This window comes from Chelonoidis abingdonii, chromosome 2 (genome assembly GCF_003597395.2).
Source record: "Chelonoidis abingdonii isolate Lonesome George chromosome 2, CheloAbing_2.0, whole genome shotgun sequence".
NCBI classification, from domain to species: domain Eukaryota; kingdom Metazoa; phylum Chordata; order Testudines; family Testudinidae; genus Chelonoidis; species Chelonoidis abingdonii.
In genome coordinates, this window is record NC_133770.1 from 240,210,543 (window position 1) to 240,237,913 (window position 27,371).

General features: G+C 40.5%; 1 protein-coding gene across 3 annotated transcripts in view; it reads left to right on the forward strand.

Moving 5' to 3' along the window:
• PREX2 (phosphatidylinositol-3,4,5-trisphosphate dependent Rac exchange factor 2) overlaps positions 1–27,371 on the forward strand; it is a 304,318-nt gene that overhangs the window by 122,340 nt on the left and 154,607 nt on the right. For all 3 annotated transcript variants that reach the window (XM_032805000.2, XM_032804996.1, XM_032804999.2), the window contains exons 8-11: positions 3,869–3,972; positions 11,123–11,272; positions 16,972–17,116; positions 25,904–26,004. In XM_032805000.2, coding sequence (XP_032660891.1) covers positions 3,869–3,972; positions 11,123–11,272; positions 16,972–17,116; positions 25,904–26,004 — 500 coding nt within the window. The remainder of the gene's footprint in view (positions 1–3,868; positions 3,973–11,122; positions 11,273–16,971; positions 17,117–25,903; positions 26,005–27,371) is intronic.

A 27,371-nucleotide genomic window follows, 5' to 3' on the forward strand; every position in this document is an offset into this window, starting at 1 on the left:
AGTGAGAGACTTTTAAAAAAATTGATATTGCCTAAATTACTACAGAGATGGGGGAAACTGTTTTAATTGTGGTACAAGGCACCCAACATTGCAAAGAGAACCATTCAAGAGGACCCCTGTGCCTTCACAGATGCCCTTTACAGAATTGAGGCTTAAGGGTAATATATTTTCAAAAGTGCCTGTAGGATTTATAATCCTAACGACCACTTTCAAAAGTGATGTACATTTAAGAGCCTAAATCTCATTGAAAGTCAGTAGAACTCTTAACTATAAACATCCAAGAATATCCAAAGTCAATGGGATTCTGGATATAAATGAATGAATGACCCTAAATGAATAATTTGTAAATAATATGTATTTAAAGTTGTGTGAGAAGTCTTAGAAAATGATGCGAGACTTCAACGGTCTATTGTGTTGATTGGGAGTACAATTCCTGTCTGAAAACTGTCAGATATATACTTTTTACACAGAGCTATGAATAGATTTGACTCCTTATTCCTAAAAAAAATCTGTCTAGTTATTTTCTGAATGTTTGCACAAATAAGTTATATACTTTATTCATGTTATCATACGTACATTATGCTCTATGATTTATTTATCTCAGAGCATCAGGATAAGATTATATCCCGATGCTATGAAGGTCTCTTCACCTGCATTAGTTACAGATTTTGGGAAAGAGGTTCTCTGGGATCTATAGTGGCTTCTGCTGGAATAGACCCTTGTGGAGGGCATTGGGTGTATGCCCTCCACAAGGGTCTATTCCAGCAGAAGCCACTATAGATCCCAGAGAACCTCTTTCCCAAAATCTGTAATTAATGCAGGTGAAGAGATCTTCATAGCATCAGGATGCATCAGTGGTGGTGATCAGCCACAGATTCCTTTGCATTAGGAAAAAATAGGGAGCCACTACAGATCAAAAAGCTGATAGCACCAATTTTGAAGGGAACTTTGTCAGAGTGGCCAGGAAATGCACTGATTCAGCCTTCTGCTGTAATGGTTCCCATAAAAGAGCTGCTACGGAGCTCCCAGCAGGAGTTAAAACAGCTCTCCCCAGGTGAAAAAGGGTAGTAGTGCACATATTGCCTGCTAATGCAGGGGCTTTACAGGTGTAAGGAGGTGCACTGGTGCTGGTTTCTTCCTTTCCTAGGAGTGCACAACTCCCATTTCGCCCCAACCCCTGCCCCCACTCCACCCGTTCCCCCAAGGCCTCACCCCTGCTCCACCTCTTCCCATCCCCACTCTACCCCAGGCCCTGCCTCCACACCTCCCCCAACGCCAGTGCCTTCTGCACGCCACTGAACAGTTAATCACTGGCAGGCAGGAGGTGCTGGGAGGGAGGGAAAGGAGCTGATCAGTGTGGCTGCCAGCGAGCGGGAGACACTGGGCGTAGGGAGAGGAGCTGATCTGCAGGGCTGTTGATGGATGCTGAGCACCCACAAATTTTTTTCTTTAGTGCTCCAGCCCTGGAGCATCCATGGAGTCAGCACATATGAGGAGGTGTAATTTACACCTTGCTGCAGAACTCTAATGAGGAAAACAGGAAATCTGGGTAAAGGAAAGGGATTGTTAATTAGATGAAGGTTTATAAATGAATGTTGAAACGGAAATTAGATACACAAACTTATAAATATTTTGTTACACTATAACAATAACATCAGGCCCTTGTCCTTAGATCGCAAAGAACTTTACAAAGGAGGTCAGTATGATTGCCCCTATTTTACAATTGGGGAAACTGAGGCACAGAGCAGGGAAATGACTTGCCTAAGGTCACCCGGAATGCCAGTGGCAGAGCCAGGAATAGAACCAAGATCTCCTAAATTCCAATCCAGTGCTATAGCCATTAGGCCACACTGCCTTGCCTGTAGTCACTTATGAGATCAGATATAGAGAAAACTATAATTCAATGAGAACAAATTAAATCCTAGTTAGTGTGATACAAGGCTTGAGATTTTAGTTTCACAGAAGTCAGGAGATTCATGATTAAGGTTCCTTGAAGAACTTTTACTCATTCCCATAAGTGTGTTTACAGTCTGTTGTGTGAGGGGAATAGGCATCTAGGTGAATGGCTAAGATGAGTTATTGTTGGAGGAAAAGGTGCCCATCCTGGATAAAATATTGAAATTCCATGTTGAAGCTGTAAGCATTTGATCTATGACTGTAAAGTCTTAAGATTCTTCCTTCTCCTTTCTTCCCCCTTATTTCCTTTCCCATCTCCAAAGATAGATGCCTGTTTAGAATGTTTTTAACTTAGCCAATATATATATTTCATCACTATGGCTCTGATTCTAGAAAGCATCTCTGTTCAGCATACTACTTGAGCACATGTTTATATGTTCTTCACTCTCATTGAAGTCAATGGAACTGTGCTTAATGTTAAGCATGTACTTAAGTGCTTCTCTGAGTGGGGGCCTAACATGGTAAATCAAATATCACCTATACAAATGTAGGTGACCAAAATTAAAGAATGAAGGGTGAAATCCAGACCTCATTAAAGTCAATGCTGTTTTTTAATTGCTATAATTTCTGTAAAAACAATATGTGTACCAACTGGAACTCATAGCTCATACTGCTTCATCTCTGCTGTGTTCCCTGGGCTTTTCATAGAATCATAGAATATCAGGGTTGGAAGGGACCTCAGGAGGTCATCTAGTCCAACCCCCTGCTCAAAGCAGGACCAATCCCCAAAACAGGATTATGTCACTCTCTTTTAATACTGAAGGAAGAAAAAATTTGCATGGTCAATATACCTGTTTTATGTTTGATAAAAATGTAATAACTAAACTGTTGTTGAGATAAGGATTATTCAGTGAGCATACGGGAAAGAAAACTTCCCTGTAAGTATAAGGATCATTCAAGTTAATGCAGGTGGATATACTTGGAGTATCCTACCTCAATCAATGCTTAAGAAGTTAAAGAAAATAACTTACTGTGCATATTCAGCACACGGTTATCACAATCATAATCTACACGGTGCATTAAGGCATTTGCTTTTGAAATAAAGTGGAACATATTCTTCACCCAGAGCTCCCTACATGGCATATTGGAAGTTTAGAAAAGAAATTGGTCTTAGAGATATCTGAGAGCCAAGAGCCTCAGAACATTTCCTAACAGTTCCAAAAAACTTCTTGTTTTGATAACTCGATAGTGGCTGCAACATGCATCAGTGTTTATCAGACATTCCAGAATGATTCTCTCCTGGAAGCATGAGAGGCTTCAGCCCGAAAGGTAGTTAATCAGCAAACTAGAAGTGACTGATAAAAGAGTATCAGGGGGTAGCCGTGTTAGTGTGTATCCACAAAAACAAGAAGTCTGGTGGCACCTTAAAGACTAACAGATTTATTTGGGCATAAGCTTTCATGGGTAAAAAACTTCACTTCCTAAAAAAAAAAAAAAAATACAAGGAGTCCGGTGGCACCTTAAAGACTAACAGATTTATTTGGGCAGAAGCTTTCATGAGTAAAAAACCCACTTCTTTAGATACCCACGAAAGCTTATGCCTAAATAAATCTGTTAGTCTTTAAGGTGCCACCAGGCTCCTTGATAAAAGAGGATTAGAATGAAAATGCTGTGTGTGTATAGAGGGGGAGGGGGTGTCACCCTAACCGAACCTTCTCCACTTTCCCCACTGTACTAATGCTATCTAAACTATATTATGAGTTAACTATAATTTTATATCAGCTCTATAAGAGATGTAAGTTCTTTGTGACAGGTACCATTCTGATTTCTACAGCACCAGTACAATTGGACCTTGATTCTTATAGCAGCCATTAGATGCTACTGAAATACATAAAAATAATAGTAGTTTTGGTACAGAAACAATGTATAGTATGGTGTTTGGACAATGTTCTTATGCTTTTTCTCTTACAAGACGATTGAAGAACAGCAAAGCCTCTACTGATGGCCATCGGTATCTTTTTCGAGGCAGAATAAACACAGAGGTAATGGAAGTGGAGAACGTAGATGATGGCACAGGTGAGTACATTTGCAGTGATCAGTTCTAACATAAAGAAACTCATCTTGTAAGGTGCTGAGCATCTCCTGTGGAGTGTTAAGCAGTCTCAAGAGGCATTGATTCCTCAGGGAGTGGAGAGTGCTCAGCATCTTGCAGTATCAGATTTAAAGGAAATAATAAAGATCTCACTTTACAGAAGCAGATAGTGCCACTAAAACTGTGCTTCTGTGGCACATCATTGATTTCAAACATTGTGAGCTGAGCAGTTACTGTTCCAGGGCTGGTCTTCACTATGGGGAGATCAATGCCCCTGCAATCGATGAAGCAGGGGTCAATTTAGCGGGTCTAGTGAAGACCTACTAAATGGACAGCAGAGCGGTCTCCGGTTGACCCTAGTACTCCAGCTCTCTCAGAAGAGTAAGGGAAATCAACCGAAGAGCATTTCCCATCGACACAGCACAGTGAAGACACTGGGATAAGTGGACCTAAGCTATGTTGATTCCAGTTACATTATTCAAGTAGCTGGAGTAATGAAACTTAGGTCGAATTACCCTGGAAGTGAAGACAAGCCCCTAGTCAATCAGTCACAGCTGACTGATTTAAACTGGTAGCAGAGTTATGATGAAATGCTAAAGTGATCTTTATTGTCTTGACTGAACTGGTGCTTTAAATTTCACTTTATAACGTCCAGTACACTTATATGGGAGTTTCCTGTTCCTGTTGCATCTTTTAGAACATTATCTTATTTGCTTTTATATGCTATAACAGCAACACATTAAGTTTAAAAAGAGGAAAAGGAAAAAAGATATTTTATTTCTTTACAATTTTAAGGCATAGAACTGGTCATAATTTTCTCATTTTTTGTTTAAAGACACACACCTACACACATGCCACACACGCTGGAAAGTGAAAACTGAAAACATTTTGTAAAGGTGTTTGAGTTTCAGTTAAAATTTTCCAGATTTTGGAAGCCAAACATTTTTACAAACATGATATGTTTTTGGTGTTCAGTATTTAAAAAAAATGAAATATTTTAGAGGATTGTTTTTTCTGTTTGTGGTTTCTCCCTCACACCCTGCAGGACATAGAAGGAGGAGAGGGGAAATGGGGAAGGGAAAGAAACAGCCCATTCTTCCCCACAGGAGGAGGGCTTACTAGTGAGAGGGGTAGGAGGAAGGAGAGGGAGCTCATGGATCAAGTGGATTGAGAATAATCCAACTAAATGTTTTTTCATTAGAATATATTTATTCGTTGAAACTGAAACTGTTCATGAAAAAGGGTCAGTTTGAACAATTCTCCTTATTCAAAAAATTTTGGGGAAAAAAAGTTTGGAACTGATTGAAATCTGTTTTCAACATTTTCTAAATGCAAGGTTTCATTGTCTGATGGAAGAAGCACGTGGTGGGTGGAGAAATTAGGTAGATGAAGGAGGGAGGAAGTCAGTAGTTGGTTGCTTTTCATGTTTTTCAAGATTACAGGATGATAAGTATCTTCATAGCAAGTCACAGAGAGGGTTTTCAGTCCTGCTTCCTTCTCTAACTTTTGTTCCTTTTCCCTGCTCTTCAACTCCAAGCTGTTTGAGCACACTGTCTGTTCCCAGTGCTCCTCCATTTTCTTTTTCAGTCAGCTTCCACCCTTTTTGTGCCACTGAAACTTACCTCACAGAAGACACTAATGACCTCTTCCTCATCCAGTCTAAGGGTGATATCTCCTTACCCATTATTCTTGATATTTCTACAGTCTTTGGCCTCTCAACCCCCAACTTCTACTTGGGACCTTTTCATCCCTGGGTTTTTGTGTCTCTCATCTTTTCTTGGCTCTCCTCTGACCTTGCTGACCACTTCTTCAATGTAGTCTTCAGTGAACCCTCTTGTTCCTTCTCCTCCCCTTTCTCTCTTGTGTTTGCTATAGTTTTGTCTATAATCCTTTCATTTTCTTCACCTGACTTCTAACCCCTGGGTGTCCTCATTTGCTCCCATGATCTCTCATACCATCAATATATTGCTGACCTGCCCCATCACACTTCTCAATTCCTAATCTCTTCCACTCTGTTCAGGCTCACATCCTTCCTCCCCCTTCATTGTCTTGTCCTGGATATCATACTGCTTCTTCAAGCCTATCAACATTTCATCTTTACTCCTATATAGTTCCCTCTGTCTCATTTCTCCTCCCCCCCTCCCAAGAAAACGCTATTATCCCCTCAGTCACTTAAAAGCCTTGGGGGTTATCTTTCACTCTTTCCTTTCTTTCTGTCCTCACATCCTGATTATTATTTAGTCTTGTCACTCCTCCTTCTGAAACTTTACTAAAATCCATTGCTTCCCCTTTTCACTGCTGCTAAGGCTTACATTCATGTTTTTTTTTTTTACCTGGATTACTGTAACCTCTTCTCTTCCTGCATCCTTGACTCTTCCCCTACCCCCATCAATCTGTACAGAATGCTAAAATACTCTTCCTTTGCTGCTGCTTTTGCCATGTCACCCCTGCTTATGTTGCTTCACTGATTCTCTGTATGATGTTAAAATGCTTCAATTTCATTTTCAGGTCCCTGTACAACTGACCCCTTGCCAACACCTTTTTGCTACATACAGCTCTCCCTACAACCTATGCTGCATCATAGCTTCTTACCTTGCTGCTCCTTTCATTTCTGTCTCCCACTTGCATCATCATGCCTTTTTTCATGCTGCCCCCATGTGGTATTTAGATGCTGCTTGTATTATTAGAACTGGGAGCACTGGCTGCTGGGAGTCTGAAAGGACAGGGCACAGGAAGGAGTGGGGAGGAGTTGAGGAGGCTGAGTGAGAGTTACAGAGGGTGCAGCAGCAGCTTGGTACAGAGGATTCCACTGTAAAAATAAAGTCCTGTTGAAGTTGTTAGTACCTTGCCTGGTTGATACAACACCCCATGTGTGTGATCTGCCTTTCCCTGTGTCCAATGGGTGCATTCAAATGCCTCATTTATAACTCACTTAATTCATGATGCTTGTACAGCTGATGTTTAACCTAGTGCTATCTGCTTCTTTTCTTTTGCTCTGTCATTGCTAAATATACTGATCTATCAAGCTTCATTCACATTTGTTTTGCATATTCTTATTTGGAATTATATTATTTTCTTCCCCTTAATTATCTGTTGCCATCATTTCATCAAGTGTTTAATTTAATTTAGATTGTGAGGTATGTGGGGGATGGCTCTTGCCTTTGAATTTCTGTAAAACTTCACACAAATGTACTGCTCTTTTTATAAATATTAATAACAGTAAAGACAAATGGAGGCTGAGTGGTGTTTCCAGATCTTCTGATGTGCAATTTTTTGGTGTGGAAGCCTTTAATGGACAACCTTTTTTTCTTAAAATCATTGGGTCAGATTCTCAAGCGGTGTAAACTGATATACCTTTATTGACTCCATTGTTGTACTTAAGGATTCTGCAGGAGTGAGTAATTGAGAGAGTTGTTAGGGGAGTATGTTGATTGACAGACATAGAAAAATGCTGATATATTCCTCTTTGTTGGTTAGCAGAAGCAAATGGTTGAGAAAAGAGGGGTTTATGTGTATGATATATTATAATGCAAATGATGTGCCTGGGGAAATTAACAATGCGTTTCCTAAAACCTATTTTTCTTGATGAAACCAGGTCTTGGCTGAGCATTACAATTTGTGGAAGCTATTCATTTTGCTTCAAGCATCAGGAGGCATAATATTGTTTTTCTTATTGTATTTATTAGAACAGAAAATACATTATTTTCATGGTAATGTTTGTTTTTTTTTTAAATTCAGTTATATAAATGTTATATAGAAAAGTATATTTATAATTGCATACAAAACAAACTATGTTAAAAACATTATTTAGGTTGTAAAGTCAAGCACTCAAAAGTTAGGAAATGCCAGATTTGCTACTGCTGCTGTGCAATCTTAATTCTCTCCCTTTGCGCATCCATTACGTGCACTGAATGAGACTGAAAAAAACAGTATTATGGTCATGTAACTAAAAACTGTGCCATAATTCATGTTCACAAAGAGGTGAATTAAGATTGCATGAGCAACTCTGTATCTGTCATTTACCAGTTTTTGTGTTTTGATGATTTTGCAACCTACATATTTTTATTTAAAATATTTTTTATAGAATTTTCTAATTTAAAAAAAAAAAAGGAAAAAGGAGAAAACCAAATACTATTACATGCAACTGCAACAAGTCCCCTGTTGTTCATAATCAACAGGGTTTGAACCCCAGAATTTTGGCACTGCCCAACTGCTACCACTTGAGCTGGAGGGCTAACTACGTTAGCATTAGAAAGTTGTTATCCCAATGGAAGGGATGGGCTGCTGGTACCGATCAGAGGAAGCCTGGTTACGTCAGACTCGCTCTTTCCCCTCCTCTCTGGGAGACAGGAGAGTTCCCACCTCATGTGGTTCCCAGAGAGGAACAGATAGGTTCCTAGGACCATGTGCTGAGTCTGCAGATGGCTGCGGAAGGTGCCTGGTTTTCCTACCTTGCCTCCCATGCTACAGTTGCTATAGCAGCTCCCAGGCTTTCCCAGGGCAGTGTGTGCTGATGTTGATGCTTTGGCAACAACATGGTCCCAACCTTAGAATGTTCGTGTTGAGTTATTATTTTGATATACTGCCAAACTTTTCCTGAGGCAAGTAACAGAAGAACACAAAAGAAGAGAAGTGGTGTTTTTCAAGAGCTTATAACTCCATCAAAATTTGAGTGGCAATACGTGGGACAGTGCAAGTGTACTCCTTTGGACCCAAGAGCTTTCCACACACCAAATTTCAAGCAATGGAGATGTTAGAGCTTCTCAGAAAAAGGTTTCAACAATCTCCTGTAATAAAATTTTTAGGCAACCTAAATAGAGGAGCTGTTGCCAGCTCCCACTATAATAACAGCACATAAAATATGGACGTATTATCTTGATTATGGAAATGGTCTGGTAGTCTGAAGAGCTGGATTCTTTTTCAAGCTCTTCAGTGAACTTCTTGTGTGACCTTGGGCTAGTCACTTAGGCCCAGATCCTCAAAGGTATTTAGGCTCCTAAATTCCACTGAAATCAATGTAAGTTAGGAGCATAAATAGAGTGGAGATAATAGTATTTCCCTTCCTAACATAGGATAAATATATTAGTGTTAGGTGTTCACATACTACAGCAATAAGTGCCATAGAAAATTTTTTAAATAGTATAATATAATATAAAAATTATTGTAAATTTCTCCTTCTCACACACCTACACTCTCTCGTGTACACTTTTGAGCACCAGAATGAGTCTTCAGCTGAATATTTAGACATCAGTTTCCTGATTCTCTGAACAATAAATTCTGACAGTTACTGATGTTTCCCAGCCTATATATACAATACTTGGCTGCATTCCATCTTATTGAAATGCAGAGTTATTGGAAAGATATCAGCATGTCTGCTGAGATTTATGATAAATCTCAGCAAGCATTTCGGCAAAGGTTTCAGTTTTGGAAAATCCCATCTCATTATACAAAACTGGGCTGAATTATGAAAAAGGATTTGCAAAGTATAAAGCTCTGAAGTTATTAGGATGGTTTCTGGCTGACCTTTGGATTTTCCTGCCTCTTAAAGAAAGTTAGTGGTGAGATACTGTTGACCCTAAGTCTTTTTTTATTGCACAGTGGTAATTAATTCAAGTTTTAATTTATATTTTTCTTGAAATGATTTTTGTTGTCACTTGGGTTTTGCAGATATTTCTGCCCAAAGGAAAGGCAGATAATTCTGTTGAAGGATGTTCATTGTAGACAAGGGCACTACTTTTGTTGTGAAAGATTGCTTATTTAGCAGATTTCCAGATAAGATTCATAGACGAAAGTACTAACGTCAAAATTTTAAAGACATGTTGTAACTAAAAAGGAAGTAACATTAATGAATAATAAAATGCATAATGCTTGTTCATAAGATAGAATATAGTAAAGTTAATAGATTTGAAAATTCAAGATATTTGAAAACAAAAACATATTATACTGTATGTGCTAATGCTGACATTTCTGCATTTGGAAGAATGGGTTATAGGTAAGGCTACATTCTAGTCAAGGGTATTTTTAGTAAAAGACACAGACAGGTAACAGGCAGTAAACAAAAATTCAGAACTCGTGACCTGTCCATGACTTTTACTATATACCCCTGGCTAAAACTTGTGTGTGTGTGTGTGTGCGTGTGTGTGTTTGTGTGTGTGTTGTGAAGGAGGGCGACCCGAGGGTTGGGGGGGTGACCCGAGGGTTGGTTCCCGGCCAATGGAAGCTGCGAAGCCAGTGCTCTGGGCAGAGGCAGCGTGCAGAGCTGCCTGGCCATGCCTCCGCCTAGCAGCTGAGTAGGAGATGTGGCTGTTTCCGTGGAGCCCCACAGGTAAGTGCTGCCCAGAGTCCACCTCACCCTCGCCTGTGCCCCAACCTCCTACCCCCTCCTACAACCAACCTGCTGCTGGGGTGGGGAGGGGATGGCCTGAGACTGCCCCAGCAGCATCTGGTGCGACTGGTGCAGGGGCTGCCTGAGCTGCCCTTGAGCCAGGTGCACTGGCCACTGCAGAAGTCACGGAGGTGATGGAAAGTCATGGACTTCCATGACCTCTGTGACAAACCCGCAGCCTTAGTTCTAGGTAACCAAATCCAGTCTGAAATCAAAGAAGGTTTTATTATTTTGTTCATTTCTGTTTGTACTAAAGTTAACCAATAATTCTTGTGATATCTTCTACTTTATTCAGCTAAAGCCCAGTTAAGATAACTCCTTATTAGGTGGAACCAAGGAAAGCTTTGGAATGGAGACTTGAACTACCTTCTCTGAACTTAGTTTCCTTGGTCACCCCAGGTCAAAACTGAGGTCAAGACATACTGGTCATGTAGTGTGGGAAAGCTACAAATAATAGATAATCTGTGGTTATATAGAGAAATTCAGGTTCCAAGGCTGTCAATCTAACACTATGCAAAAACACTAAATTCACTGAAGGCTTCTTCGGCAGGGAATACAATATATGGAAATACAACAATCTGTGTGGATTTTGATTGTCAAAATTAGAGAAACAATACTTTAAATTCTTTGTTCTTCTGTTTGTTACAGGAAGAGTGGAGGAATTATAGTGGGGAGTCTAATAAAAAACAGTCATATTTTAATTCATTTCATGCTACTCTGAGAGATTTCTCTCCATTAACTATTTCCAGCTGACTATCATAGCAGTGGCCACATTGTTGTTAATGGCTGGAAAATCCACAACACAGCAAAGAACAAATGGTTTGTATGCATGGCAAAAACTTCTGAAGAGAAGCAAGAATGGCTGGAAGCTATTCTAAAAGAGAGAGAGAGAAGAAAAGGTAGGTGAATAAACTTTACATTGCATTTCATTTCTGGCAGACCATGTTACATTTATATTTTCATTACAAGTACAGCCAAGTGGCAGGCTCCAGATAGGGCAGATTTGTGATGTTGGGTCAAATTGTCTGTGAAGAACTGGTGTAATAACCACTTGAAACACATAAACCAAATTTCAACCAAGAAGGACATCAGTGCTGAATGTGACTCCAGCTATGTGTACTGGTAACTTGTGCTATTGTTGCAGTGGTCCCCAAACATTTTATCTCATGCCCCCTCTTATCCTATTCTGCACCCCCTCTCTCCTGAGCCAGGACTGGGAGCAGGACTGTGGCTCCTGCAGGGTGGGGCGTGGACAGGGGTAAGGGTGCCAAGGCTGGGGCCACAGACGGGGGTGTGGCCGGGAGCAGAGCATCTGCTGGGCCCTAAGCCTAGGGCTGGCAGCTGGGACCCTGGGTGTGGGGCCAGCAACCAGAGTATGAGGTGTGGAGCTCTGGGCATGGGCCCAGCAGCCGGGGCCGGGAGTGGAGCTGGGTGGTGCTCCCTCCCTGTTCCCTGTGGGGGCTGGCCTAGGCCTCAGCTGCACCCCCCAAACATGTGTCTCCTCTCCCTAGGGGGATGCACCCCACAATTTGGGGACATGTGAATTATGGGAATCTGACAGCTGCCTTGGTCTGAAGCTTTACAGGCCCTGAGGCAGATCTTCAGCTAGCGCCATTGAGGCCAGTTGAACTATGACAGTTTACACCATCTGAGGGTCTGCCCCATAATGTCTGCTAATGTGTCTGTATTTACTGGTGCCATCCTGGGACGAGCTATCTATGCTTTTGAAATGAGCCTGCTGGCTGTATTGGGCCTTCATGCAGATGAGTCACCCTCCAGGTAATGCAAATGACAGCTAGTTCATACCCCTGGAATGCTAATAAATGTGATTAGCCTCACTTAGTGACCCACCATTGTCACTGGGAAGGTAGTGTAATTTGATACATCAGCTCTTCCTGATCTTGATTTGCAGCAAAGACTATCTTCTGAAGCATAAAACCAAGACATGTACATTTCCCCCTCTCCCAAAAAGTCACACCAGAAATACGAGTAGGAAGTATGACATCATCCCTACACCCATATCACACCCAAGTGGAGGAAGATGAAAATCCACATCTTTGGCAAAATCATTCCTAAAAAGCTAAATGTGGGTGGAAGAACCTTAGACAACATGTAAACCTGATTTCAAAAGTGGCCATAATCCCAGGTACTCACGGTGAACACAGTGCAGAGTAGAAAACTAAGCCAATGGGAGACAACACAGCACCAACTTACATAGCATGAACTTCAGCTGCCAGCAAACATATAGAATCATAGAATATTGGGGTTGGAGGGGACCTCAAAAGGTCATCTAGTCCAACCCCCTGCTCAAAACAGAACCAATTCCCAGATTTTTATCCCAATTTCCTAAATGGCCCCCTCAAGGATTAAACTCACAACCTTGGGTTTAGCAGGCTAATGCTCAAACCACTGAGCTATCTCTCCCCCCTGATATCATAGGAAGTAACAAGATATGGAGTCTTGATGATGAAAGAAAACACAGCCTTGTGGTTGGGGCATTGGTCTAGGGCTCAAGATTTGGTTTCATTTCATGTCTCTGTCGCAGATTTTCTGTGTGACCTTGAGCAAGTCACTTAATCACTCTGTGCCTCAGTTCCCCATATGTAAAATGATGATAATAATACATCCTTTCTCTCATCCTTTATCTGCCTTTTCTGTTTGGGTTGTAAGATCTTCAGCGAAGGGACTGTCTCTTATCATAGGTTTATACAGCACTAAGCACCCCAATCTCCACTGGAGAATCTAGGCACTAATATATAGAAGTACTAATAATAAATATGTAGATGTACTGATAATAAATAATGGCGAAGGGGCTTAAACCTCGAAGTACTCAACATTTGAAAAGATGAGTGAGGAAACAAGGGGGAAAGCCAGGTTCATAAAACGAGAAATAAATCTATCTGCTTTTGGTTTAGGGCCTTTCATGCAACTTGGTCAGAGAGGTTTCAGCCAATCAGGCCAGACAACCTGGGTACTATCTAACTTGATTTGCTCTGCCTCCCTACTGACATCTGTAGTTCACACATTAAAAGTGAGGCCACTTGAAAAGTGTTTCATGTTGATATGCTGTAGGCTTTTATTACCTATCTTGGTGCTATAAAATTTTGCTGTTGAGTTGCTTCCAGTAGAGAGGTGCCTGATGATGTTCAGATCCCTGTGCAGGCTTCACTGGGCCAAACTGGGGATTGGTCCTGCTTTGAGCAAGGGGTTGGACTAGATGACCTCCTGAGGTCCCTTCAAACCCTGAGATTCTTTGATTCTATTAAATGAAAACACAAGATTTGAACGCTCCAGAACTTTGGATTTCAGAATGGAACTTTACAATGTGGGCCACATTGTCATGTCTGCAGTTTCTCTCAACTAATGGTTAATAGCAATACTTTTGCCACTGAAGATATAACTACAATATAAGGAGGAAGTAAAGAGAAAGAGAAAGGGGAAGGGGATGGAATGCCAAATGAAGAGATAAAGAGAGACTGGGGCAACAGTCATATTGGGTCCCAGCACAGAATCTAACAAACTGTTCCTTAAATGCTCATCTTCTGACAACTCATAAACTTGCTCTATCTCCTCCTACCCAGACAATTTCCAAAACATCTGTATAAACACCTCTTATGCAGCAGGATGTATCAACTTAATTACAAGCAGGATGCCGGATGACTCATGAACCAAACAAACATCTTTACAGAATTCAAATACTTTAAAAGTAACTGTAAACAATTTCCCATTCACCATGAATAAAAAGATGCTTTAATTCTGTGTTTACTTAATGAGACATGAAACCAAATTTTTCTGTTTTATGTGTGTGCAATTCAGATAAAGTTTGCATGCACATAACTGAGAACAGAGTTTGGCCCACTTGCTAAAAATCGAAAAGGGGAGAGACACAATTCATTTAATTAGGGTCATAGTAGTAATAATTTGAAAAATTGTAATATATGCTTTTCCATAGTCCCTCTAGCAACTGTAGGATGTAAATTTTATGGATTGTAGCTAAACTTTTTCAAGGTTTTTTACTTTTACCTTTAAGCAACTTGTTACAATTCCAAATCTAATAATGAAAGAGACCTGGTTGCTTTACCTTTCCATCATAAGTTGTGCTATTGAACTGCTATAACTCCAGTCTATCAGTGTGTTGTCTAACAGATCAATTTAGAATAAGGCTTGGTTCTTAAATGCCTTACTTAGGCAATGCTCTCACTGACTTCCTTAGAAGTTTTGCCCAGATAAGGAGGTTATGAGCAGATGCTTTCCTTTGCGGAAGGAAATAATTGACACACAACCAGGAAATCCAATATGAAACTGAGCAGTGGAGAAACTCTTATAGTACAGATAATGATTATAGGAAGAAGACTTGGACCAGCTAGGAGTTAAAAAGAAACTGAACACAGAGAATGTTGATCTCCTGGGATGTGGGTCCTTTCAACTCCTTATGTAAACAAAAATGACACCTTTTTCTTGCTATGGCAATCTTTCCCAAATAAATAAGGTGAAATGCTAAATCAAAACCAGCTATGTGAAAGATATTGAGAGAAATTCAACCTATATTGGTTCCTGAAATCAAGGTAAATGCTACTGAGCAAAATGGAAAAGAATGCTATAGCTGAAGTATGGGGTTTATTGTAGTTATTAATCTTCTAACTTGAGCTATGGACCAGGGCCATTTTATACCACTATGTTTCTGGTGTAATGGGAACTCCAACTATATCAGGAGATTTTATATAAAAAGGATTGCAATACAGTTTGTTGGCTTTTATGCAATCACCTAGGGAACACAGGAAGATACATTTAAGCTGTCTTAATTAATTTAATAATAATAATAAGAATTAAATAATAATAATTTATGATGTTGTGCATTTACTCCTTTATTTTAAAAAATGAAGGCAAGTGATATGAGTGTAATGCATCAGGATGCCATTTGACCCATATATTCTAAGGACAGTATAATGGTTAAATTATTTTTCCCCAGGAGTGAACATACTTATATTTGGTTAATCCATTTGTCTGGATTATCAGTATCAGGTGAATGTTTAGTGAGAAACATTTCTGTATCGATGTTAAATGCTATATTTTATCAGCTTTTTTCCAACTAATGCCACTATTATCTTTGTTTGTTTATATTTCCAGATTAAGAAAATTAAATAACCTATTACTCATACAGAAGATTTCCAGTTTTTAAAACTGAAAAAATCTGAAAAACACAGATAAATTGAGAATATGTTTCTATAAAATACGTACAAAAAATTATACATTGTACAATTTTTGCAGAGTTCAGAACCATTTATAGAGAAACAGGGCCGGCTCTACAGTTTTTGCCGCCCCAAGCAGCGCACCGAATTGCTGCCGCGGACTGTGGGGGCAGTCCGTGTGCCATTAGGGCGGCAGGTGTGTTCTCACGGCTGCGGCAATTCCTCAGCAGCTTCTATGTTTAGTTGAAGCCGCTGTGGACCGCTAAACATATAAGCTACTGCCGAATTGCCGCCACCGCGGAAACGTGCCTGCCGCCCTAAGGGCACACGGACTGCCCCCGCCGTCTGCAGCGGCAGTTTGGTGTGCTGCTTGGGGGCAAAACAACACGGACTCCTGCCCCTTGCAGATTGCTGCCCCAAGCACCAGCTTGGAATGCTGGTGCCTGGAGCCGGCCCTGTAGAGAAAGTAAGTTAGTTGTGATGATTTCCAATAGTTTCTGGGGGCACAGGTCTTCATGCTTGGTCAATACATCATGCAGTTCAAGGAAAATATGTTCTGAATGACAATAAGGCTATCTTTTACTCAAAAGAAGTAAGAGTGGGCACATAAGAAAAACACACACACAAAAAGAGCAAAAAATTGATAAACTGAAAAGCATGTAATTTTTTTGTAAAAACTGTGAAGTAAATAAAAATTCAAACACTAAATTCCATTTGTAGAATAGGATGAACTAAACTTGCCTTTCTACAGTGAAGGGTATGTGTGAGGATTAATTAGTCTTTGTACAGAGCTTTAAAAAGATAAAGCAGTAGTACAAGCATAAGTACAAATTATATATATATATATATAGATAATTTATAATATCTTATATATTAGTGTTGTGCTTTTCATTGGTTTCAAGTGTGTGTGTGTGTGTGGGGGGGTATTTTCCCCTCCCCCATGTTTGAGAAAAGCTTTTTCCATTTTTCAACTTTTATTGTGGAAAAAGCTTTTCTCAAACATGGGGGAGGGAAGAATACCCCCCCCCACACACACACACTTGAAACCAATGAAAAGTACAACAGGGATATTTCCTACTGTGATATCATTGTAAGAGAGAATAAATATATGCTGTCAGGAACTTTCATTGATTGTCACTTCACTGTAAGGAATTTATAAATAACATTCTAATATATTCTCAGATATTTTTGGAATATTTTATTGTTTACTTCTATGGGGATTTGTTGTTTATATTAATATTAGCATCTAAGTACTCATAAAAGTAATTTAATGTGTCCAGTTATGATGCTGCTTATATACATAAATATTTATTTTTTATGCTTGTTACTTCTATCTAAAATTTGAAAGATAATGGTGATAGCTGGGAAATGTTTAATAAATACAAAAGCATTTTGTATTTTGTTGGCAGGTTTAAAATTGGGTATGGAACAAGATACTTGGGTGATGATCTCTGAGCAGGGAGAGAAGCTCTACAAAATGATGTGCAAACAAGGGAACCTAATCAAAGACAGGAAAAGAAAACTAACTACTTTTCCCAAATGTTTTCTGGGAAGGTACAGTATGCATTTTTATCATTTGGATTTTAAGCAGCTAGAAACATGTTTTAAATCTTGTATAGTATTATCTGCAATTAAGGTTGAAAGAAGCTTCCTATTATAGGCCCAATTTTCTTCCATTCCCTGAATTAACCAAAATTTAAATCAATCTGTCTGAAATTTCACAGGTATAATTTTATTCTAGGGTAGAACATTTCTGGAAGATAGATGTAAATTGGCAGAGGCACATTATATACATAAGTGTACATCAGATGAAGCGGTGTCACTTTTTGAACTTGGAACATTTTCCTAACTTATTTGATTTGATTTATTATAACTTCAGAATGGCTTGGCCTCAGAACTGCAAAATTGTTTTAGCTGTCAGTCATATGCCTTTCAAAAACTTATTGTTTGTTTGTTTGGAAGAAAGGAAAGTCAGGAGTTACTAAATTTGGTTTATTAGGAGCCCTGCATGTTGGTTTTAAGGACCTTAGAAAGTCCACTCCTGTTTGAGGTGAGCCTCTTAAGAATGCTATATGACACAGATGGTATAATATGACACTCTAAAAATGAGCCAATGATGCAAAGTTCTGTTCCAACCTTCGTCCTTCACTAACCCTAATAAAGATTAGCACTAATGAAACATTTACAGACATCACTTAGTGCTTCCACACAAGTACTTAGTGATGTAAATATTTAACATTGCCCTTATTTTACAGAAAAGAAAACGAAAGCTTGGAGATGATAAGTGACTTTGCCAAAGTCACTCAGCTAGTGAGTGTAATAACCAAAATTAAAGCCCATGGGTGAAATCCTGGCTCCAGTTGAAATCAGTGGCAAAACTCCAGTTGACGTCAATGAGGCTAGCATTTCACTCCATCCCTCCTGATTCATAATGTAGTTGGCATGGAATAAGAGCATAATACTCTTTGATGTAAATTGTTTGGTCCATAATATTCAAAACTTGCCTCTAATCGTGGGCCCTCAAATTTTGGTTGCACAGTCTAAGATTGCTTAGGGCTGTATATTTAGCACCAGGAAAATTATTCATACTTATTGAAACTTCTCTATCAAATAAATATCACTATATTACTTGCTATGATTGAGAAAATCATTTGTCTGTTTTGAAAAACCATTAAATGTGTACTATTTTTGCAGTAATGTATCTAAAATGTTTGTTCTTATTGATGCTATTACTTATTGTTATAAAGAAACACACCTAAGGAAACTCTGGTTTAATTTCCTATTTAGTATAGCAATTAACTGTCTGAATCTTACAAGCTACCAGCAGGCTGATGTTGTAAAGGTGGTGAAGGACATCAAAGTTAGTTTTGTGGTATAATAAAATAGGAGAAAAACATTTTTTTAAAAACATGATTTACTAAAGTGATAGAGTAGACCAGTACATGACAGGATTTAGGCTTCAACAAGAAATAATATTTTAGAACTGTAACTTGTGCAGTTATATGCCAAATGTGGAGATTAGACTCAATTATTAGTGTGTGAAACAGGGATTTTAGTCTTGCATTAAGTGCAAATTGCAGTTCAATCTGAAGTACAGAGCAGTATCAACACCTCCATACTATATATACAGAAAGAGGGAGGGAGAGAACATGACGGTCTGATAGAAAGTTTCTATTAACAAGATTGGGATGGTAGCTTTAATCATAAATGGGACAACAGACTTGAGTTATGCGGATGATTCCAAACAAGTGCTGATGAACTTTTTATACCCCATCACACCATGTTTTAAGGTTACAGGAAAACAGTTTTAGAAGTATCTCATTGTAAAACATTTTGATGCTATTTGCATCCCCCCACCAGCAAATCCAGGTTACCATGAGACCAATTGTACAGGGATATATGAACCCATAAAAAACTCTAAAACTGACTGAAAATAGCTTTTCTTGAAGGTCTGATATCAAGATCTTCTTTGGATAAAAGCAAGTGATGGGTTCCAGGGTGGACATGAGTTGTCCTTTCCTAACTTTCCAGCAGTATAAAGTTCTTATTTCTAGCTGGGCAAGGTGATCAAGTATGGGACCTTAAACCTTTCACTGGACTAGTAATCAATATTGTCTGTCCTCTGCAAGGGGTCAATGTAACGTTGGGAGAAAATTCCATATTTGGCGGAATTTTTCTAGGATGTAGGTTTAAAAAAGACAGGGAGATTGTTCGGAGGTTTAGAAAATTAGAAGCAATCCCAGAAGAGATGGATTAATGGACAGAGTGCAGGTGAGGTAGCCAGAGATGTATGGTAAATTGTGAATTTTATTTATTGTAAGATTGGTGCAACTTATCACATGGATATCTTCACCATATGTGTTGTGTGTATGCAAGTGTGTTTGATATATGTGCCAACTATGTAAATAATATATGAAACACAAAAATACATTTAAAAAGATTATTAAGGTTCTAAAGTCAAGCAGTCAAAAGTTAGGAAATGCCAGAATTAGTTTCCCAGGCAATCTTAATTAACTCTTCCCTTGTGCATAAGCATTATGATACAATCTATAATGACATGATTATATATGTTACATATTTTATCCTCAGAACCCTTGCCTCAATCATTGCACAGATGGACAGTGCTCATTTAATGAGCAGTTAAATACTGTTTTATTTTCTCCTTCTTCTTCAGTGTGTGGTTCCAGGCATTATTTGCTGCACACTATTCAAACCCTGCTCTGAAGACAGAATTGTTAATTTTCTCCTGTGCTTTTTTATGATCATCACAATAGTATCTCTGTGTACTTTGCAAACATGAACAAATTTATTTTCACAATACCTCTGTAAGGTGAGGAGGTGCTACTATCCCCATTTTAGAGATGGAGAACTGAGGTACAGAGAGATAATTAAAGTAAAAAGTTTCTGCTAATTCTGGTTGCCCAGTTTAAGACAATTGAGACCTGAGTTTTCAGAATACTTGGCATTATATAGCACTTTATGTTCAAAGCACAACTCCCATTGATTTATGAGGACATGGCACTTCTGCAGCACGGAACCTGGGGTCTGAAGTTGGGCACACAGAAAATGAGGAACAAATAACTAGTGACCACCTATGAAAAGTTTGGGTTAAGTGAATTTACTAGCATCACACTAGAAGTCTGTGGCAGGGGCAGGGATAGAATCCAATTCTCCAGGGCTGCATCTAACAGTCTAAGCCAGGGGTCAGCAACCTTTCAGAAGTGGTGTGCCAAGTCTTCATTTATTCACTCTGATTTAAGATTTCGCATGCCAGTAATACATTTTAACGTTTTTAGAAGGTCTCTTTCTATAAGTTTATAATATATAACTAAACTATTGTTGTATGTAAAGTAAATAAGGTTTTTAAAATGTTTAAGAAGCTTCATTTAAAATTAAATTAAAATGCAGAGCCCCCCCCCCCCCAGACTGGTGGCCAGGACTCGGACAGTGTGAGTGCCACTGAAAATCAGCTCTCATGCTACCTTTGGCACGCGTGCCATAGGTTGCCTACACCTGGTCTAAACCATGAAACAATTCTTTCTCTTCTTGCAATCGCTGCCTCATTCACTACACACTTTCCAGTTGCTTGCACAAATGGGGCAAGGGTCCTCTTGTATTAATTGAAATGGAGTATGTGGATCCAAAGAGTTAAAAGTGCTAATATAACCCAGTCCCTGTCCAGCATTAAACAATGGTAAACAAGGTTTGCAATTTGGTATAGAGACCTCAGCCTGCTTAGCACACTGGCAAGCACACCATTAAAAATCCCTTTTAACCTTTTATTAAAGATACAGAAGAGAAGGAAAACATTTAAAGCATTTGAAATCTAAAGAATTAAGTAAGGCGTTCAGTCTAACAACAGTCTGTATTCTCTTTCTTTCTAGAGCTGCAGAGAGTCTTTAGAAGCAAAAGAACCCCTTGTTTAACAGTCTCTTAGATGGTATTAAAGATGTTAATAACTGTCCTTTTTGGGGGGGGGGAGGGGAAGAAAAATTTAGTTGAGATGGGCTGAAGCTGCTGCTCTTGTTGTTAATGTCCAGTCTCATTTCCCAGAAGACAAAGCAAGGCAAGTACGCACAAGAAAGGAAAGAAACAAATAGCAAAGGTAGAAAATGCAGCTTCTGTTTCTGATATTGACTTTCACTTGCAGCTTTCAGTGCTGGAAAAACACAGGCCCAACACACAGTGTTATCAGCCTCTTGGAGACTTGACAAACTTGTTCCAGAATTGGGGTGTTTAGGGCAGTGCTTTTAGCTGCCACTTTCAAGTCACAGGCTTACAGCAGTGTTGCAAAATATAGAGTCTTAGCTGGCTAAGCTAGACTCTTATTAGAAAGAAGAAGAAAAAGAGAGAAAGGAAAGAGAAGAAATAAGATAGGGAAGCAAAAGGACACTCAGGTGGCAAACAGTCTCACATCCTAGGTGGTGTTTGGGATTCAGCTAGAGCTGGTGGATGTGGAAGTGTCATCTGTGTCCCTCTCACCCAGACCTGTCTGGACATCCCTCAGGATCAGAATAATGAAGGCCCTTGGGGTCCCAGGAGAATGTGGACTCACGGCCTTGATGATGAAGCTTGCTCCAGTAGCCATATTTTCTCCCAAAGTCTCTTTCTTTAGGGACCCAAAAAGGGAGTGAGGGGTGGAATAATCAATCCTCTTATTATTTTATTCATCAATTAGGTCTTAGGGTACGTCTACACTACGGGATTATTCCGATTTTACATAAACCGGTTTTATAAAACAGATTGTATAAAGTCGAGTGCACGCGGCCGCATTAAGCACATTAATTCGGCGGTGTGCGTCCATGGTCCGAGGCTAACGTCGATTTGCGGAGCGTTGCACTGTGGGTAGCTATTTCGTAGCTATCCCATAGTTCCCGCAGTCTCCCCCGCCCCTTAAATTCTGGTTTGAGAGCCCAGTGGCTGATGGGCAAAATATTGCAACAGGTGGTTCGGGTAAATGTATCAGTCATTCCTTCCTTCCGGAAGCAACGGCAGACAAATCATTTCACACCCTTTTTTCCTGTTGCCCTGGCAGATGCATAGCACGTTGCAACCATGGAGCCCATTCAGCTTTTTTTTTACAGTCACTGATGTGTAACTGATGCCGCGGACAGAGGCATACTCAGGCGCTACACAGCGCATTCATTGCTTTTTGACTATGATAGCAGAGATGGTTATCAGTTGTTCTGTACCGTTGCTCTGGCGGTAAATTGACGAAGAGATGAAGTAAGTCTGTCCTTCTCTGTACTGGTCTGCTGCTATCATGGGTGCCCCTGGCTGAGATAGGCGCGGGGGCGCAAAAGGCAAAACTGGGAATGACTCCCCGAGTCAAATTCCCTCCTTTTATGGTTTCTAAAATAGTCAGTCTGCCTAGAATTGCGGGGGCAAGCAGTTACTAAGAGAACCAGTGTAATCAGAGAGCACAGTGCCCGTGTCAGATCCTGCAGAAATGATTGAGCTACATGCCATTCACGGGGGGGTGCCCCTGCAACCAACCCCACCAGTGCTTCCCTCTCCCCCAACCTTCCTGGCTACGTGCCAGTGTCCCCCCATTTGGTGTCATTGACGTTATAAGGAATGCAGGAATAAGAAACAGAGACTGATTATGAGATAAATAGGGAGAGGCAGCCTCCCGGGCCTATGACAGTCCAGGAGAAATTAAGCATGTGGGGGGAAAGAAGCCCAGCATGCTGCTGCTATGATATTCCATGGCATGTACACAACTTTCCTTAAAACAGGAAGGGAGGGGGCTGATGGAGCTCACCCCCAGTTGCTATGATGACGGTTTACTAGCCTTTCTGTACATCTACTGGGAATGACCGGGAGTCATTCCTATTTTTCCCCAGCGCCCCTGGCCAGCCTTACCTGAAGCCAGCCAGGAGCACTCACGGGGTGATAACAAGGACAGTTACCAGTCCTACTGCACCATTGCCACCTGTCGGCAGGGGGAGAGGAGGTGATACTGCGCTTCACTGCTGCAGCATCGCGTCTGCCAGCAGCATTCAGTAGACATAGGGTGACACTGAAAGAAGTCAGAAATGATTTCTTTCCCTTTTCTTTCGGCGTGGTGGTGGTGGGGAGTAAAATTGACGTAGCTATTCCTGGATCACACCAGACATGTGTTGACCCTACAGGCATTGGGAGCTCAGCCAAGAATGCAAATACTTTTTGGAGACTGCTGTGGACTGTGGAAAGCTGGAGTCCTCAGTACCCCTCCTCCCTCCATGAGCATCCATTTGAGTCCCTGGCTTCTTGTTACGCTTGTCACGCAGCCTTGTAGCCCTGGAGATTTTTTTTTCAAAAGCTTTGGCATTTCGTCTCTGTAACAGAGCTTTGATAGAACAGATTGGTTTCCCCATACAGTGATCAGATCCAGTATCTCCTGTACGGTTGAGCTCTTTTGGATTTGGACTGCATCGCCACCCGTGCTGATCAAGAGCTCCACGCGCTGGCCAAACAGAGATGAAAATCAAAATTCGCGGGCTTTTCCTGTTTACCTGGCTACTGCATCCGAGTTCAGATTGCTGTCCAGAGCGGTCACAGTGGTGCACTGTGGGATACCGCCCAGAGGCCAATACTGTCAATTTGCGGCCACACTAACCCTAATCCGATATGATAATACCGATTTTAGCACTACTCCTCTCGTCGGGGAGGAGTACAGAAACTGATTTAATGAGCCCTTTGTATCGATGTAAAGGGCCTCGTAGTGTGGACGGGTACAGCGTTAAATTGGTTTAATGCTGCTAAAATTTGTTTAAACGCGTAGTGTAGACCAAGCCTTAATTCCGACACACTAATTTTGGTTCGTTGATTTCTTGTTCCACAATTTTCTCTTTTACCAAGCATAATCTTTACACAGTCCTCGAGTGATATTAGTAGGCCTTTTCATTCTAGACTAATTCAGTCTTTCTGTCTCACTTTTCATACTTTTCCCCCTTTAACATTTGTTGTTATACGTTATTGCGACCTTTTATAAACTTACCATCACTTTTCACGCTTGAGCTCACAATTAGACCCAATTATCACAGCAATCCTACAGATGAGAGACTCCTTCACATACAGCCTTGATTCATCCCCAGAGCAGGCCATGCTCTGAACTGAATAAGTTAGAGGTCTTGTGTTAGAAATAGTATGTGATTACGTATTAAAAGCCTGTATTATAATCCAGACACACGGGGCAGTGATTTAAGCTTACGTGGGCAACCTTAACTCTGTCACTTCCTAAGTTTTGAGTGCTTGACTTTGCCATCTCAGTAATACTCTTTTAATATAGTATTGTGCACGTGTGTAATTTTCTAAGTTACTAATAAAACATGTATTCCATCATGTAGCATCACATTGACACCCACATGCAATATCAGCAGGGTTGGAAATGTGAAGTCTACCACATAGACTTCTGCAACTTGACCTAACGGAGTGACTGATAATGATAGTAAGTTGGCATCCTCCAGATAACTAGAGAAAGATAAGAGCCATGCTTTGCCAGTGGATTTCACAGATATTTGCTGACAGCAAAGGAATGATGAGACTCATCAGACTTGGGTTCCATTCCAGGTTCGGGAGGGGAATGTGCTCTTGTGGGTACAGACTCTTCTGGCCTGTATCCATCCCAGTCATGTTTCTTCTCCACCCTGGCCTCTCATTCTAGTCTTATTCTTTTTACCAGTATCCAGTCCTCAGGCTTCTCATCCCAGTCCTAGTCTCCTTGCTTCTCTGTTCCCAGCCCTGATTCCTTGTCTCCTCCCACACCCGGCTTTTTAACTGATCTGTCTCTCCCCTCCCCTCCCCTCCCCTCTCATCTCAAGTTGCTTACTCTGCCCCTGCCCATGTTTCTGGTCCACAGTAGCTCCTGGGCCTTCTGATCTGCTTTCCTACAGATGTCTCCCTCCCATCACCTCCTTTCCCCTGCTCCACTGGTTCTGAGTCGAATTTCCTTGTCCAGCTAGTCCCAACCTCTTCCCACCAGCCTCCAGGGTCCCACTCCCACTCCCAGACTCTTTTTCCCAATCTATCTTGTCCCCTTTGCATTTGAATTAGGAAATTTCCTCATCTACACTGCCCAGGCTCAGCAAGATAGTCACTAAGAACACAGGAGAGAATCTTCAGTCTCTCAATTCTGATGCCCCAGGCCCACCATGGCCTATAGAGCCCAGAGCTGCAATTGCAGAGAGAGTCCTGCTCTGACCTCTGCATCCGAGGCTGGAGCATGATAGAGAATTGCAGCTAAAATGTCCATTGTCACTGAGCAAGTCTCTACTGGGCATATGCAAACTGAGATATTTATATACTTGGCCAAATTTGGGTGGATTTTCCCAGAGATGTCAAAAAACATATCCATCACACAAAGGACATCTGCCCTCTGCCAAACTTCAAGCCCCTGGTCTAAAGAAGAGAGACATTTAAAGGGTCTTAGGAAAAAAAAAACACCATGGGCAAGACAATGTATTTTCCTCTAATCTTGTTGTCAGAAGCAGCTGAACTGTTTTGGCTGAAATTTTCCAGAAAAATGTATCCTGTGGCAGACACCCACCATGGAAAATTTCAGCCCGACAGTTAAAGTTTGGCAAAGTTATAAGTAACTGAAAACATGGTCTTATAATGGGAAGTATCCCTCAACCTTAACAGGAGTGACTACCAGCACTGCGTATAAGAAATACAAGTGGAAAATGAGAATATGAAGAATATGTTGAAGAGTGTTATGTCAGTATGAATACTGCTCATTGCAGTCTGCTAAATGAATAGTGTGGGGAATATTATACAGTATTGCTTTCTAGAGTTAAAGCCTTAAAAATATTGGAATTGTTTTGTATGTGTGTGGTTTTGTTTTGTTTTCTAATCTAGTGAGTTTGTGTCCTGGTTACTGGAAACTGGAGAAATACACAAATCTGAAGAAGGTGTTCATCTTGGCCAAGCTTTGTTAGAGAATGGCATTATTCACCATGGTAAATATATTTTATTTCAAGATATATACATATTTTCAAGGTAATTTATGTTTGTATTTGCTGTTATTTTGAACGTTCTTTTCTGATTAACACAAAACTGGTTTGTCAGTAGTTAACATCGAAGGGTGAAGTCCTTCACAGGGTAGTGGCATGCATGCCTACCTTCTACTAAGGGTTCCTACTTCTGTGAACCCTAAACAACTAGGGTATCTGCCCAATAATTCAAAGTCAAACTTACTTTCTTTTCTTCTCAGAGCCTCTTCCTAGGTACCAACCTGGCCTCCCTGGAGAGTCTTTTTCCTTGGGTATTTGACCTCAATTCTGGATTCAAACGTCTTCACTCTTGGAAGAAGATATCCATAGATCTCCTTTCTGGGCCTTTTTCTCACTTCTGGCGGGTTTCTCCAGTCCACCAAGGTTCTGATTCTACCTTAGGGGACCTCCTTGCAGGTCTCACCTCACTCTAGGCTCTCTCCCACCTGTGCCAAGAGTAGTCCTTTGTATATTACCAACACAAAGCATTCAAAAATTGTAGTCAGGCACCAAAAAGTCATGAGATTAAAGAAAAGCAATAAATGTAGGTTTCTTTTTATTTGCCTTCTGTTGTTGGAGACTTTAGAGTTCATCTTTTCTGGCTTCTTCTCTGCAGCAATGAGGGCTAGAGGTTTCTTAGAAATTAAAAGCTGAGGTAATAACGCAATTGCAGCAGTTAAGGGTTTTAAGAACCCCCTACACTCAAAAAACTATGCAAGTTGGCAGCACTGCCTTTGTAATGGTCAGGAGGCTGTCACTTGACTCTGGCACCTGTACTTCATTCTCAACTTGGCCTGTTGATCCTTAGGGCTAGTCTATGTAGAGAAAAAGCCTGCAGTAGCTGGTACACACTAGCTACTCTGCACAAACTTCCCATGTGGCTATGAAGAGTGGCTTTGTACTCATTAGTATAATACACTTTGGTAGTCTGCTAAGCTAACCTGCCTGAGTGCACTGTTAAGTGCACAGTAAGAGTGTCCACAAGGGGAGTTAGTGTGGATTAGCTATTGTGCTTTAAATTCACACTCTAACTTACTCTGCACTTACTTCTGCATGTAGACAAGCCCAAAGTGGAACACTGATTCTTAAAATTGCCATATCTTTGAACAGGGTCGGCTGGCCCAGGCCCCACTCTTCCCCTCCCTCTGACTTAAAGGGGACAGACAACTAATACATATTCCTGAAAATATTTTTTTTCCCTACAAACAAGGAAGTAACGTTTCTCCAGATTAAATCCATCTAAGTACATATAGTACCCATATCTCAGCAGAGCTGTGGAAAATTGACCACACAGGTGATTTTAGATCAGACAGCCTGAGGCTTCTTTATTGTAT